This window comes from Amblyraja radiata, chromosome 20 (genome assembly GCF_010909765.2).
Source record: "Amblyraja radiata isolate CabotCenter1 chromosome 20, sAmbRad1.1.pri, whole genome shotgun sequence".
Lineage (NCBI taxonomy): Eukaryota > Metazoa > Chordata > Chondrichthyes > Rajiformes > Rajidae > Amblyraja > Amblyraja radiata.
Genome location: NC_045975.1, coordinates 9854796 through 9870920, shown reverse-complemented (window position 1 = coordinate 9870920; position 16125 = coordinate 9854796). Strand labels below are relative to the sequence as shown.

Below are 16125 nucleotides of genomic sequence, written 5' to 3'. Positions count from 1 at the left end.
ACATGATGTCAAGTTAAACTGATCTATTTGCCTGAATACGATCCATTTCCCTGCATTTTCAGTCAATCATAAACCTCTTAAACACCACTATAGTACCTGCTTCAACCACCCCTGGTAGTGCATTCCAGGCCTCTACCACTCATTGTGTAAAAAAAAAAACCTGCCCCTGCACACCTCCATTAAACTTTCCCCATCTCATTTTATAGCTATGCCCTCTAGTGTTGGACATTTCTACCTTGGGCAATAAGGTTCTGACTATTGATACCTCTCGTAATTTTTTTTACCTCTATCAAGACTCCTCTTAACCACTGATGTTCCAGAAAAAAACAATTCGAGTCTATTCAACCTCTCCCTGTAACTGCAATTCTCTAATCAGCATTCTGATAAACCCCTGCTCCTTCTCCAAAGCTTCCACATTTTTCCTGTAATGGGACAACCAGAATTGTGTGCCAATAAATGTGGCCAAACAAAAGTCCTGTAGAGATGCATTATGTTATCCTGACTTTTATATTAAATGCCCATAGCAATGAAGGCAAGCATACCATATGCTGCCTTAACCACCCTATCAACTCGTGCTGCCTCTTTCAGTTTATTTATTTAGCGAATGCAAAGTCCTTTAGCCAAGCAGTTGCCTCTTGATCTGCTGTATGCTGTATGCTGCCCTCTTTCAGTGAAGCTATGAACTTGGACGCCAAGATCCCCCTGCACGTCAATGCTGTTAAGGGTTTGCCATTAACTGTATACTCTCCTTACATTCAACCTCCCAAAGTGCAACACCTTACATGTGATCGTGTTAAACTCAAGCTGCCATTTCTCCACCTATTTCTGTAGCTGGTCTATGTCCCACTTTATCTCCTGACAACATTCCTCACTGTCTGCAACTCCTCCAATGTTGGTGTCAGCAGCAAACTTACCAACCCATCTGCTTATAATAGGATTGAGCAGAATCCCCATCAATTTATGAAATGGGAAATCATGTTTGACAAATCTGTTAGTTTTTGAGGTTGTGACCAGCAAAATAAATATGATGAGGGCAATGATTCAAGATTCAAGAGATTTTATTGTCATGTGTCCCTGATAGGACAATGAAATTCTTGCTTTGCTTCAGCACAACAGAACATAGAAGGCATGACTACAGAACAGATCAATGCGTCCATATACCATTATATAAATATATACACACATGAATAAATAAACTGATAAAGTGCAAGTAAACAAATAATGGGCTATTAATGTTCAGAGTTTTGTCCGAGCCAAGTTTAATAGCCTGATGGCTGTGGGGAAGTAGCTTTTCCTGAACCTGGTCGTTGCAGTCTTCAGGCTCCTGTACCTTCTACCTGAAAGCGGGGAGATGAGTGTACAAACCGACTCCGTAATCTTCTCAGGAAGTAGAGGCGCTGATGTGCTTTCTTATTAATTGCATCAGAGTTCTCTGACCAGGAAAGATCTTCAGAGATATGCACGCCCAGGAATTTGAAGCTCTTGACCCTTTCAACCATATAAACGGGACTGTGGGTCCCCATCCTACTCCTTCCAAAGTCCACAGTCAGTTCCTTGGTTTGGCTGGTGTTGAGGGTCAGGTTATTGTGCTGGCACCATATGGACAGTCGCTCGATCTCTCTTCTATACTCTGACTCATCCCCATCAGTGATACGTCCCACAACAGTGATGTCGTCAGCGAACTTGATGATGGAGTTCGCACTATGACCGGCTACGCAGTCATGAGTACAGAGTGAGTACAGCAGGAGGCTGAGCACGCAGCCTTGAGGTGCTGATTGTTATCGAGGCTGACACATTTCCACCAATACGAACAGACTGTGGTCTGTGAATGAGGAAGTCAAGGATCCAAATGCAGTATATTTGGACATCCAATCCTTTGATTTGCTGAGCACAAAAGATTATTAACCAAAACTAGAGCATGGGAGTTTGGGGATGAGAGGAAGGGTGATATCTTGCCATTAGTTAAGCGACAGAAAATAGAGAATACAAACAAAGGAAGCAGTGGGGTGCCACAGAGATCAGTGCTGGAGACCCAACTTTTCAGAATCAATGTTTAAAGATTTTAATTAGGACAGCCAAGATTGCTGATGATGTAGAGTTATTTGCCAGTGTGGGTTGTGAGGGGAATGCAGAGAGATGATTTAAACAGACAAAGTGAATTGGTGAGGATATAGTAGATGTAGTGTAATGTGCAAAAATGTGAGGTGACCCATTTTGATGGTTAAAAATAGTAAGTTGGTATATTATTGAAATGCTGAGAGACTGGAAAATATTCTGAGCAATCGGGTGTGCTCGGACGCAAGTCACTGAAATAGGTTCAGCAAGCAATTAGGAATGCCAGATTATTGGTTGACTGCAATTCTAGAGATGAGATTGCACCTCAAATATTACGTAAGAGAGTGCAAGGAGTATTATTGGGAAAGCAGATGAACTTAGAGCCTGGATCAGTACTTAGGGCTATGATGTTGCCATTGCAGAAATGTGATTGCGAGAGGGACACAACTAGACAGGGTTTCAATGTTTCATATGTGAGCGAAGGAAGGGAAAAAAGGTGGAGCTATTGCTCCACTAACCAGGGAGACGCTCTTGGCGGCACTCGAAGAAGACATATTGGAGGGGTGAGGTGATATAGGTTGAGTTTAAATATAAAAAAAGGTGCAAGCACTCTAATGGGATAGATTGGCTGCCTAATAGAAATCGGGAGAGAAAGAGGAATAGATATGTAGACAGATTACCAAATGATGCCAAAGCAACAGGGTTTTCTTTGTGGGTGACTTTAACTTACCCAATATTCACTGGAACTTGCTCAGTGTGAAAGACTTAGATGGGGAGGAATTTGTTGGATGTATCCAGGAGAATTTCTTTAAATAGTGTGTGGACAGTCCAACCCGAGAAAGCAACATACAGGACCTAGTGTTGGGAAATGAGTCTGGCCATGTGACTGCTATTTAAGTGGAAGAGCATTTTGTGATCACAACTCCATATGTTTTAAGATTGTTTTTGATAGGGAGCTTGTGGAAAGGTACTAAAATGGAGTAAGGCAAATTATGTTATAAGGCAGGAACTTGAGAGGATACTTTGGGAGCAAGTGTTATTGGGTTAGTACAAATTTGACATGTGGGAGTCGTTTAAAGACCAGTTGATCAAAGTTCAGGACCGGCATGTTCCAGTAAGGAGGAGGGATAAGTAGGACGCAGTAAAGGAACCTTGGACGAACAGACATCATAACTTTGGTCAGAAAGGAAGCACATGCAAGGTTTAGGAAGATGATATCAGATAGGGTATTTAAGAAATATAAAGCAAGGAGGAAATAACTCGAGCAAATGATTAGAAGGGCCAAAAGAGGCCACAAAATTGCTCTGGCGAGTCGGGTTAAAGAAAATCACAAGGCTTTTTATAACTGCACTACAAACAAAAGGATGATGGGGGAGAAGGTTGGACCACAGAGGATAAAGGAGGGAATTTGTGCTGGAAGCAGGGTAATAAACAAGTACTTTGTATCTGTTGTCACCAAGGAGAAAGATATGGACGTCAATGAGATCTCTATTGAGAATGGAAGGGCAGTTTGAGATTAAGGAGGAGAAGGTGTTGGGGCTCTTGAAGAACATAAATCTCTATGACTTGATGGAATCCATCCCAGGTTATTAAGAGAGGTAAGAGAGAAAATTGTGGCGTTTTGACAAAGATCTTTGCGTCTTCTCTAGCCACGGGCGAGGTCCCGAAGGACTGAAGAGTAGTTAATGTTGTTCCTTTGATTAAGATGGGAAGTAGAAACAATCCAGGGAATTAAATGCCAGTGAGCTTCATGTCAGAGGTAGGGAAACTATTGAATAGTATTTATTGGGATAGGATTTACTCACATTTGAAAAAGAATGGGATTATTAAGATCAATCAATGTTGCTTTGTATGTGGCAGTTTATGTCATACTAATTTGATCGAGTTTTTTGTGAATGTGATAAAGGTAGGATGTTGTCTACATGGATTGTATTTGATAAAGTCCCCCATGGTAGGCTGATTCAGAAGATTCAGATGCACGGGATTAACACTGACTTGATTGTATAGATTCATAACTGGATTACTGACAGAAGACAGGCTGTGTTTGAGAGACAATATTCAGGCTGGAGATCTGTGACAGGTGGAGTTCCGCAGGGATCTGTGCTGGGACCTCTGCTGTTTATGATATATGTATAAATGACTTGGATGTAAATGTAAACGAGTCGGTTAATAAGTTTGCAGATGACCCTAAGATTGCTGGGGTCGCGTACTGTAAAAAAGGCTGTCGAAGAATGCAGCAGGAATTAGATCAGCTATAGAAATGGGTGGAGAAATGGCAGGTGGAGTTTAATCCAAACAAGAGTGAGATGTTGCTCCTTGGGAGGTCAAATATGAGGGAAAAATACGTAATTAATACCGACCCTTAACAGCATTGACATTTTATAGTGTTTTAGTTTCAGAGATACAGCGTGATAACAGGCCCTTCGACCCACCGAGTCCAAACCAACCATAGATCATTCGTTCACAACAGTTCTATGTCCTTCACACAAGGGGCAATTTACAGAGGCCAAGTAACCTGTCACGTGTCTGGATTGTGGGAGGTAACAAGAGCACCTGGAGGAAACCTATGCGGTCCCAGGGAAAACGTACAAACTCTACACAATGGTTCAATGGTGGTTCATTGGTGCTTTTATTGTCTAACACTGTGCTAACACAGTACAAATCGAGGACCAGAGGACCGATTTAAGGCGAAGGGGAAAAGATTTCATAGGAATCTGAGGGGTAACCTTTTCCGCACAAAGGGTGGTGGGTGTATGGAACAATCTGCCAGAGGAGGTAGTTGAGGCAGGGACTATCCCAACATTTAAGAAACAGACTGATACATGGATAGGACAGGTTTGGAGGGATATGGACCAAAAGCAGGTAGTGTAGCTGGGACATGTTGGCGGGTGAGAGCTAAATGTAACTGTCTCTTGAAAACATCCAGTGAATTGGCCTCCACTGCCTTCTGTGGCAGATAATTCCACAGATTCACAACTCTCTGGGTGGAGAACGTTTGTCCTCATCTCAGTCCTAAATTTTATTTATTTATTTATTTATTTATTTATATAGCGCATTTTTAGTCAACTTGCATTGACACCAAAGTGCTTCACATAATTACATCCACACACACAGGCAAAGGTGGGTGAAGTGTCTTGCCCAAGGACACACACAGGCAAAGGTGGGTGAAGTGTCTTGCCCAAGGACACAACGACAGTATGCACTCCAAGCGGGATTCGAACCAGCTACCTTCCGGTTGCCAGCCGAACACTTAGCCCATTGTGCCATCTGTCGTCCAACCCCTTGTAAATGGCCAACCCCTTATTCTTAAACTGTGACCCCTGGTTTTGGACTCCCCCAACATTGGGAACATTTTTCCTGCAGTTACAGTAAGTGAAAATCTAGCAGGATGCTCTCTCCAACCACCCCCATTTGAAGGCCACTATCTTCCACCGCTTCCACCTAGTGCTTGGTACCTACTTCCAGCAGCCCCTGGTTGTCCTCTAGGATGCACCGAGCCGCAGCCTGGTCCATGCCGCTCACCAGGGTGAATTCGGCACAGAGACTCTCACGGCAGCGGTGCAACGCTTCCGACGCCTCCGACTCTTGCACTGAGGCTGCTCCATGGCCGGAGCTGCGGTGAGCGACTAGCCAGCCCGCCAAACACTCACCAGCCCCGGCTCCCCGTACGCATCTGCCCCCGCCGCCGCTTCTGCTTCCATCCCTCCTTCCACCCCGGCTCTCCAACACCCACGACCAGGTTGCTCAGAGCATAGCAGCGCATCCCAAATCCGGAGACATTGAAAGATGTCTAGCCAAAAAGGTGGGGGGGCTGCAGCACCCCTGGTTCCGCGGCCCATGAATTGGTATGTTCTTCTATCTGGTTTGTGGGTTATCTCACCAAATTCAGGCACAAATTACCAGATGTCAAAACAAGATTGATTTTGCTTGATAAAAAACGAGTTCCGCCAGCAGTATGTTTTTCGCTCCAGATTCCAGCATCTGAAGTATCTTGTGTGCCGGCTGGGCTTATTGTGTCTCTTGTGTCCAAATCTGATATTCATATTGAGTGGTCAATCTGGTTTTAATCTTGTATTTAACAAAGTATCAGGAATAGAACATTTTTTTATAGTCAATAACTTCTCTGTGCTGTGCCACAAGTGCTCCATCGTTTGAAAAAGAGTATTACTTCACTGTAACAAATTTACGATTATTTCAGTTACCCTGACAATATTTTAAGAAACATTTCACATAAAGTATATTTAAATTCCCCAACAGTCATAGTGGAATTTGAACTCTGATTTCTGAACTAATGTAAGAATGTAATAATTCTGGAATGAAATTATTGGTGTTTATAATGAAAAAAGCTGATAGCAGAATTAGATTTTTATTTTGTTCTTGATGGATATCTTTTGGGGGTAGGGAAAATTCATAGAGTTGGTTACACACTAACACAATGTTTCAATGAATTATATTTCAGGAAATGCAAGCATATACTTGCTGAATTTACCTTTATAGAAATCCAACTCCTTGTTTGATTTTTAATAAATTAGCTGCTAATGCCATGCTAAGATTATCATGCAGATCAACTGATGTTTAAAGGTCTTTCATTCATTACTTTGCTGAAAAGCTGTGTGTGACTGAAGATCAAAGTTCTTTTCTCAGTAGTGCTGTTTAAGAATTATGAATTACCCCACTCATAAGCCAGTGATCGAAGTTTAACTGCGACATAATATAATCTTTTCTCCTTTATTGTAAATGGAGTAGAGTGGTATGCAATGTCTTTATTTCACTTAATTCGCAAGCAATTAAGGTAGCTTAGAAGGGTGTGAGGTTAAGCCTCGTTAATTGTGGGGTATTTTAAGTTTTATTAGGCTCTGGAGAATTTTACTTGTAAGAAGGGTCATGTATCAGTAGTGGTGCATTTCTTTCCTGTAAAAACAAAGAAGGCTAATGAAGGAATTCAGATGGGCCATTTAATAAATAGATTTAGTTGTGAAAGATTTGTACAGGAAAGTAAGTGCAAAATTAAGTCAACAGCCATATATCAGTCAGGCTAAGATCAACAGTTAGATCTTATAAATGTCATTAAATAAGATTCAGTAAATTATATTCCAGACTGAGCAATGTACTTTGTCAAGAATAAATTTCAGCTAAGACCTGAATATTTTCCTAAATCCAACTGCAAATGCTGAAAATCTGAAATGAAACAACATTTTCTGGAAATGTTCAGCAATTCACGCAGTATATGTTGACAGGGAAGTAGAGGTAATGTTAAAAAAAAGTTTAGCAGCCTGAAATGTTGTTTTGTGTTCTCTGACATGCTGAGTCTGTCCAGCATTTTCTGTTTTGTACTTTGTAAAAGTACTTTGCAGTGAGCTTTGTTATTAAAAAAAAAAACCCAACCCAAAGAATTACATTTGTTATGAAAATCTTTTTTTTTTTTACATTTTGAGTGAGCGCATTTGGATCCATTTTTCATCTAACATGGCTGTGCCATTAATTTTAAGAGAATATAGTCAAATAGCTATAATGTTGGAGTAGATGAATATGTAAGCACATTGAAGTTGATGTACATTGGAAATTATTATAGTGTTATTGGAGCATTAGGATGCAGGAGCTACATTGTCAGAGGGGTACTGGATTCATCTTGTTGTTATATTGAAGTTGACTGGTGAGAAATAGTTAATTCGCTCTTGAGATTTGTTTGCTGTATGCGTTGGTTTGTTCTGGTGCAGTACAAGGGTACAGCAACAGGTGCCACTGATTATGTCAGTAGCAAAAGCTGAAACAATAGACAGCCCTGGGAGTTAGGTGAATGTTTAAACAGGAATTATCCTAATGATCTTTGCCAGCAAAATGATCTGTAAGGATCACTGATTGGCATTGGATAATCAAGGTTAATGAAGACAACACTGCCTGAAAACATTGCAGGTGTTAAATTGTGCTATTTTGAAGGCAATGGCTTCTATTGACAATGTTTTGTTTTACTGAATTTCAGGGCACGGAAACTTTTTTTAAGACTCTTTGAAATTGAAGAATGCAGTAGATTAAACCAATGCAAAGTTTTTCTCTCCAAAATTCGGAAATGCAGTTCACTGTCTAGTTTTATATATTTATAGATTAGACTGAGGACTAAAGCAAGAGTGAATATGTTAAATCCTTGAATTACTTCATTTATGAATGTTTCTAATTCACATTACATTCCTAGACCTTTCAGTAATGAGATTAAATTTGACTGACCTTATTGAGATTTTTTTCAACTTTATTCACGTTCTTCTATCATATTTCAGGTTGCGAAAAAGATTACCTTTATTTTGGAAGATTGCCCCTCCCCTGGAGATTTTCAAATTATATTGAAATTGTATTGAATTTTCCAATGTATTTAATATAGATAAGTTTGGTTTATATGTGTTTTGCAACAAATATTGTGATTTTTTTAAATCTTCTTTCATTTTCGGAATTAATAGGAGCTTCCTGCCCCTCTGCTCGATGATGTGATAGAGATTAAAGAATCTAACAAAGAGACAGAGGACAATTTGGCGGATATCACTTCTGCCGCCGGACTCCAAGATTCCATGTCAATAGCATGGCGATACCAAAACTTGCCAGTAGTACAGGTACAGTTTTGATTTCTTTAAACAATGAGCAAATGAAAGAAATCAAAAGGTGTTGTTAATTGAGTCAACAGGATAAGGGTCTCGACCCGAATTGTCACCTATTCCTTCTCGCCTGAGATGCTGCCTGTCCCGCTGTGTTACTCCAGCATTTTGTGTCTTTCTTCAGTTTAAACCAACATCTGCAGTTCCTTCCCACAAAAGATATGCCATTACCCCAGGCCCAACATGTGAAAATACCCCAAAACTTATGACTATTCAGATCTGATTTGTTCACTAATTTAATTATAAATTCCATCATTTTAAACAAATTGAAGGTTTCAAGCTCTACCACCCTTTCAGGCAGTAGGTTCCTGACCCTTATCATTCTTTGGGTGGTTTTTCCTCCCCGGTCCATCTACCGTGCACCCAAGCTTTCAATCTCAGTAAATAGACACAGATCCTCACTATTTTCTCTGTCAAAGCCTTTTATTTTATGTACCTCAATTGAAATAAATAATAAATCAGTCTCATCTGCACTAAAATTCTACAACCCTCACAATATCTTTGGGAATCTCTTCTGCATCCTCTCTTGTGCTTTTCTGCGATTGATTCTTTGTTCTGATTAATTTTAAAGAGAAATACAGGTGCACAACCTTTTATCCGAGAGCCTTGGGACCAGACACATTTCGGATATCGGAATTTTTCGGGTTTCGGAATGGAAGATTTTTAGCGTAGATTAGGTAGGTAGCGCTGGCGGCTTGGAAAGTCTGGAGCGGCTGCCTCCTCCCTGGAGACCGGGGAATCATTGTAAATCATTGCTTAAATGTTAGTCAGTTAGTTTGGAGGGATTTTATGTGGTGGGGGTGAAGGGGGGAACTTTAATTCTTAGTCCCCTACCTGGTCAGAGAGGCGGGGAGCGGGCAATGCCTTTCCTGGTCGCCGTGCAGTACTGTGCCGCGGCTCCCACTGACAGAGCTGGGGCTGCGGGTGTCCGGCCGAGCTGGATTTGGATTTGTAGCGCCGCGCAGCCAGGGGTAGAGTTCACCGTGGTCGGAGCTACAACCGGCACCGCCCGTGGCTGGACCACCGCAGCCCGGACCGCTGTGGTCGCCGACTCCCAACATCGTGGAGCTGGGCCTGCGGTGGTCTGGCCACGGGCGGCGCCGGTTGTAGCTCCGACCACGGCGAACTCTACCCCTGGCTGCACGGCGCTACAAATCCAAATCCAGCGCAGCCGGCCACAACCCCAGCTCCACGATGTTGGGAGCCGCGGCACAGCGGTCCAGAGCTTACTGCACGGCGACCCGGTAAGGCATTGCCCGCTTCCCGCTTCTCCGACCAGGTAGGGGACTAAGAATTAAAGTTCCCCCCAAAAGCCCTCCAAACTAACTGACTAACATTTAAGCAATGATTTACAATGATTCCTACCCTCCCGCGCAATATACACTCACCCAATATACTCTCACCTTCTCTTTTATGAATGGGGATTTAGTTCCCCTTTGTTGGAGGACCGACCGGAGGTTCCGCTGTCACCTCTGCGGGCCGCCCTCGGGGAACGTCTTCAAGGACCTTTCTTCAAGGACCGAAAAAATGTCCGTTATTCGGAGCTTTTCGTTATTTGGAATTTCGGATAAAAGGTTGTGCACCTGTACCATCTTTCCCTGACTGAAGCACTTTGTGGATTTTGGGTAACTTTTAGAGAGATTGTTTCGTATTTTCTATTGAAACTTTTGATTTAAGCTACTTCAATTGTATACTCAGTCAGTAGATCGTAAGTGGGAATTGTTATTGCTAATGTTAGAGCTATACACAAATAATGAAAACTGCCAATTCCACATGACCTATATGAAAAACTGTTAATCTTATAGAATCATTCCCACTGCTGCTGTTCCATACATTTTCGAACCAACCCTCCCAACATCTTCAAATTTCCTCAACTACTTTGCTCCCTCCCCACCCATTAAAAAAAACTGTGATCAGTCGGGTGAAAGGAAACAATCCCTGGCAAATACCATCTTCCACATATTGAGAAGCTCGACTAGAAATAATCATGAGACAAGTAAGTGAATGTGGATGCCTTTCTTTCCAACTTTAATGTGGCAGCAAACCGGCCCCTTTTCAGGCTGGAACAGAATGAGACACTGTGTTAATGTATTCCACATACTTGAATTAATAATTTAAATTCACTTTACAAGGCATTGTTGTGTTAATAAGATTTAATAAACCAGGTTGTACATTGGTAAGCATTCTTCCAAGGTCAAAGATCAGGATACTAAAAGCCATTATATGTCCATTCTCTGGGGGCTGGTGGAGAATAAAACACAACTTTTAAAAATGTTCAAAAATACAGTGCAAGAAGGGCTAGGGCAAGCATAATTTATCTTCAAAATCACATTTCATCCCTGCTTTGTGCTGGCTTTAGTCCATTTCACAGTGTGAAATTACTGGTACATATTTAGCAGAGGAGTACTGCTTCTACAAGCTCTATTCAAATGTAAATTGCTTTTGGTTTCTTGGTGTATTATCAAATAAAGCATACCAACTAAATAATCTGCTTTGTTCAGACCTATTAATATAGCAGCATGTTATAAAATTAAAATAAAATGTTTCATCTAAGTTTTTAAGTGAATAAGTTTATTTTTTAAAAGGTTTATTAACCACTGAAGCACTCTTATCTTAACTCGAAGGATGCTGGGTGTTTCCACAAGGCTATTGCAAATAATTGAATACATGAAGTTCACTTCAAAACAATCAATACAATTAACAGAGAAATGTTTTACACTGAATTGTCACAGGATCCTTAATAATCTAAAGAAAAGTGTTTGACTTTGTCTCAGTGCTTCTCAGAAATGCCTCTCAATTTTACATCATGCTTTCCCTTCACCATCCGTACTTTTTTCCATGGAGTGGAACTGCCTGATGTCACCTCAAAAATATGTATTAGATTTTACAGTGATTATGAGATTATTGTGTCATTATATTTTTCAACTTTGAAACTAGATCTTTGGTGTTTCACAGTGCTCGAGATTACGTAAAGATTTCAACCTAAATGGTTTATATCTTTACCCACTTCATAATAAACTTTGCCCAGCCCACATCTAACTGTTTCATTTAAAAATATTACTTTTTACTACTTCAATACATAATTGTGTCTAATGTTTTGCCAGATATGTACTGGCGAGTCTTCATTTTTTAATTTTTTTCTGGCAAATATAAGTATTTTTTTTCCTGGTATTTAAAAAAAATACCTCATGGAGGTTTTTCGGACACAAGTCATGGGGTTAAAATGTGAAAGGCATATTAGTTTGTATTTATTCCATCTAAAATCCATGTACTGCCACAAGACCACGAAACCTGCTACTGAATCAAATATGGTTGAACAAGATTTGACAGAGGTAGTATGATCTGTCAATTGGAAAGCACTGAATCAAGCAATTGACTTGCTTATCCATGTGCTAAATGAGTAAAGAAAGCACTTGAGAATGTATCAGCTTCATTGTCATAGCAATCTAATCATTGTGAAGATAACGTACTAGTGACATAAAATGACCGCAGGCTCTAGCCCCCTTAAGGCCCACCAGCTAGTTCTCCCACGCTTGTAAGTCCCAGTTATTTCTACAGATAGTTGCACAAATCAGAAGCAATGTCAGGTTTAAAATTTAAATAAGCTCTTGAAACGTGAATGATTCATTGGCATTTATTGCAAAGGCGCTGTACTGTTATCTTGCAGATGGCTCCATAATGCAGGCAGAAACATCCACTAGTAGCCTACTCTGCAGGCGCTCTTAAAAACCAAAAAAGTCCTTTTATCTCAGGTTACTAAAGTAACTGCAATTCATCTGTAAACAAAATTGTGGGATGCAAAAGCTTCTCAATGACATGTTTGTGTACTTGGGGCAATATATAAGCTGTCACAGCATGAAATCAATTTTCTGCCTAGGTTCATCTTGAATCTGAGATTTCTAACACATTAGTGTTGCAATTAGAAACATTTAGCAGCAGACAGTAGACTGAAAGCCAGCAGTCTGCTATCTGACAGCTACTGCCTGTTCCTCTCTTCCAGTCTTTCCATGCTGAAGCAGAGGGGGACAAGCACAAGTTGTACTGCCTTTAATAATAAATTTATCAACCTTGCAACTTCTAAGCAAAGAAAAGCTTTGCCGTAGCCGTTCAACTAAGCCAGATTACTCGCAGTTAGTTATTTCAGGTAGGCCTTGGCAAGCTTCCCACAGGGCCTGGGAATTTGTAAAGTGAGGCCCATTCACAATTCTCCAACACAGAACATGCTTTTATTACATACTGTTTTATTATAGTAAGTTCTGTCCCCACCCAGCTTGTAGAAGCGGTGCTCTTTATTGTGAATTTAAAAAAAGAGAGTTATCCTCCACCTTAATCCATATAGTGTTGTGGATTAAGGACATCAGTGTGCCCTGGGATCCTCTGAGTGGGTCCTGGAAATGTTGTTTCTTCTCTTTGCTGTCTTAGAAATCACTACTGGGGCCTCAGTGAGGATTTGCATCTGAAATAGACTACCTGGTGCTTTCCTGAATGAAGACATCAGATCAAGGTTCAGTTAGTCAGGGCCTTGCTAAAATGTTGAGGAGACTAGGATGTACACAATGAAAAGATGAGTTCTAGCAGAGAATGCAATAAAAACATTGTGATGGGTAATCCAGATAAAGGCCAGATTATACAGCCCAAAGGACAACTGCAATATAATTTGTTTTCAGAGCTTGCACTACAATAAGTCAATAAGTTCACTCTGCCGGGTTGTATATAACAGCATTTCTTGCTGAAAAGCATGGATGTATGTTCTGTATTGATACTGCAATAGTGAAGAAATAAGTATGAATTCAGAAGATAATGTTATTCAGAACCTACTAGTAGAATCTACTGGTAGAATTACCATTAAAGTAGTTACTTATTTCTCTTTCACATTATTTTTACTTGAAACACTTAAAACAATACATATCAATTGATACAAAACATTGCTTGTCGCCTAATGTACGATTTCTGTCTTAAAACTCTGAATATCCGACACAACCAACTATTAGGTTTTGTGATTTTATTTTTGAAGACTTATGCCAGTTGCTTTAAGAAGCTCTCTTGCTGCTCAGGGCCGAGTCACATCCGTAACCCATCTTGTTTTGTTGCATTTGAGATGCAGGACAGCAAGTTCCACTGGTTTATTCACCTACACAGGATTGCGTCTAATCTCTGCCCACACTTCTGCCAATGGGTGAACTGGATTCAAGGAAGCTCTTACATTTATATTGCATATTTCACAACCTTATAACATTTCCAAGATTGCTTTGCAGCCAATGAAGTTGTTTCTGTGGTGTAATCATGAAATACTGTCGGATAGGTGAGAGTTAATTGGTGCACCAGGAGGTGCCATAAACTTACGACAGGTGAGGATTGGCTATCTAAATTGTTCAAACTCTCTGAATTCATTCCGAATAGTGCTGCAGAATATTTTTCATTCACCTGAAGGGGCAGACCAGCTTCCTTTCATTTCTAATTTAGAAAATCTTTTCTTGGCCAGTTTAATCCAGATTTTTTTGCTTACCGTATATCTAGGGAGCAGGCTGTGAACCCACAGTATTCTCTTTCAGGCAAGAATGACATCTTCTAAAATTACACCCATCGTGTTTGGCAGTTGTGTATGACAATCCTCAGTTCAGTGACATAATTTGCATTTTCTGCTCTGGCAGACAGAGTTCTGCTAATTCCACCCAGAATATCACCATTTCTGGTCTCAACCCAATGCAAAGCAATGTCAAGTAAAACCAGTAACTGTTCTACATTGCCATGATTACTATAATGATTATTAGTTTTTTTGTGGTTCTGATATTGTGAAACCAATATTCAACATAATGGAGTATTAGCATTTATACAATGGCAAGCTAAAAATGTGCTTCTAAATATTCCATCATGATATTTCCCTCACATTCAATTCACTACATTTTGAATGATTTCCACATGACTTCTAAAGTGTTGCTCTTCACTTGACAGACAGCTTTGACATCCTCCTCAAGATTTGGCCATTATTACGATGTTTCTAAAACAATGAGTCCCGAACTTCAGCACTCAGTCAACTGCCACAGCTTTTTCCGACCTGATGAAGTTCCCCTGGATTTAGCAGCTGCTGAATTTAGGTAGGTGCCTCACTTGAGCTCTGGTGAGAGCTTTATGTTGCCCATTATGTTATTATGTTGCCCAAAATTTTCAAGAGAGTTGATACTTTCAAGATACTTTTCTTGATACTTTCAAGAGAGAGCTAGATAGGGCTCTTAAAGATAACGGAGTCAGGGGATATGGGGAGATGGCAGGAACGGGGTACTGATTTGGGATGATCAGCCATGATCACATTGAATGGCAGTGCTGGCTCGAAGGGCCGAATTGCCTACTCCTGCACCTATTGTCTAAAATCTAAATCTCTAAATTGATATTAAGTGCAGCAGATATAGTTGTTTCATGATCATGTTAATGCTTTAACACCATTGCATTCAAATATGTCTTTGTACTTGTAAAATATTTTTATTGTATAGTAAGTAATCTGTTGTCGATACTCTGGGTATATAGGCCAGATTTTTCATATTACTTTTCTATTGTTTTCTATTTATAGCTTTGATAGAGTTTATAGGACTAAACGGAGTTTGCTTTAAATTTGGAATCCATAACAATGTTAATGTATTTTTAATTAAAGGGAATGTTGTTTATTTTCAAGAGGAAACACAAGAGGTGGTAGTTTTAATGTGAAATGTAACTTTGTAACAAATTTCCTGTGCTCTCTTCTGCCAGTCTTAAGAATTGCTTCTTACCTTGTGTGACTGGACGAGCAAGTAAACGATTATGCCTATCACCAATTTGCTTAATACAAAAGGTCGAGGAACATTATAATTGTGGATGGTCACGAAGGCGAGCAAAATTGATTTGATGATATCTAGTTTCAAGTGTTAATGGGGAGTAACTTGAGGAAGAATTCTGCTCTAGTGAAGCTGCGATCTTCTGAAGATCCTTACTGGGAGTGACTGTTGTTTTTAATCTATTTCCTGTATACTGAAGTCACATCAGCTACCACTTAACAGTGAATATAGAAGTAAAATGCTGGAGTAATCTGATGAAGGGTCTCAACCCGAAACGTCACCTATTCCTTTTCTCCAGAGATGCTGCCTGACCGCTGAGTTACTCCAACATTTTGTGTCTATCTTCGGTGTAAACAAGCATCTGCAGTTCTTTCTACCACTTGACAGTGGCAGTTGAGCTTTTTTTTGCCCAATTCACCCTGAGGTCATCCAACTCCCAAATCATTATATATTGAAGGAGGGATTGGGAGGAGAGGAGCAAGCATAGTTGGAAATAGATAACAATTGAGTCACCACTACAATGTTTCACCAGTCCACTTTACAATGTACAACTTGATTAGCATGCTCCACAACACTCATTCACTGTCCTTAATTTGCTTGTTGATTTGTGTTTCATCTAATAA

The 16125-nt window shown here is 40.3% G+C and overlaps 1 protein-coding gene across 4 annotated transcripts in view; it reads left to right on the top strand.

Annotated features, from left to right (window-relative positions):
- elp4 (elongator acetyltransferase complex subunit 4) overlaps nt 1-16125 on the top strand; it is a 180217-nt gene that overhangs the window by 31085 nt on the left and 133007 nt on the right. For all 4 annotated transcript variants that reach the window (XM_033038791.1, XM_033038789.1, XM_033038792.1 and 1 more), the window contains 2 exons: nt 8505-8654; nt 14649-14791. In XM_033038791.1, coding sequence (XP_032894682.1) covers nt 8505-8654; nt 14649-14791 — 293 coding nt within the window. The remainder of the gene's footprint in view (nt 1-8504; nt 8655-14648; nt 14792-16125) is intronic.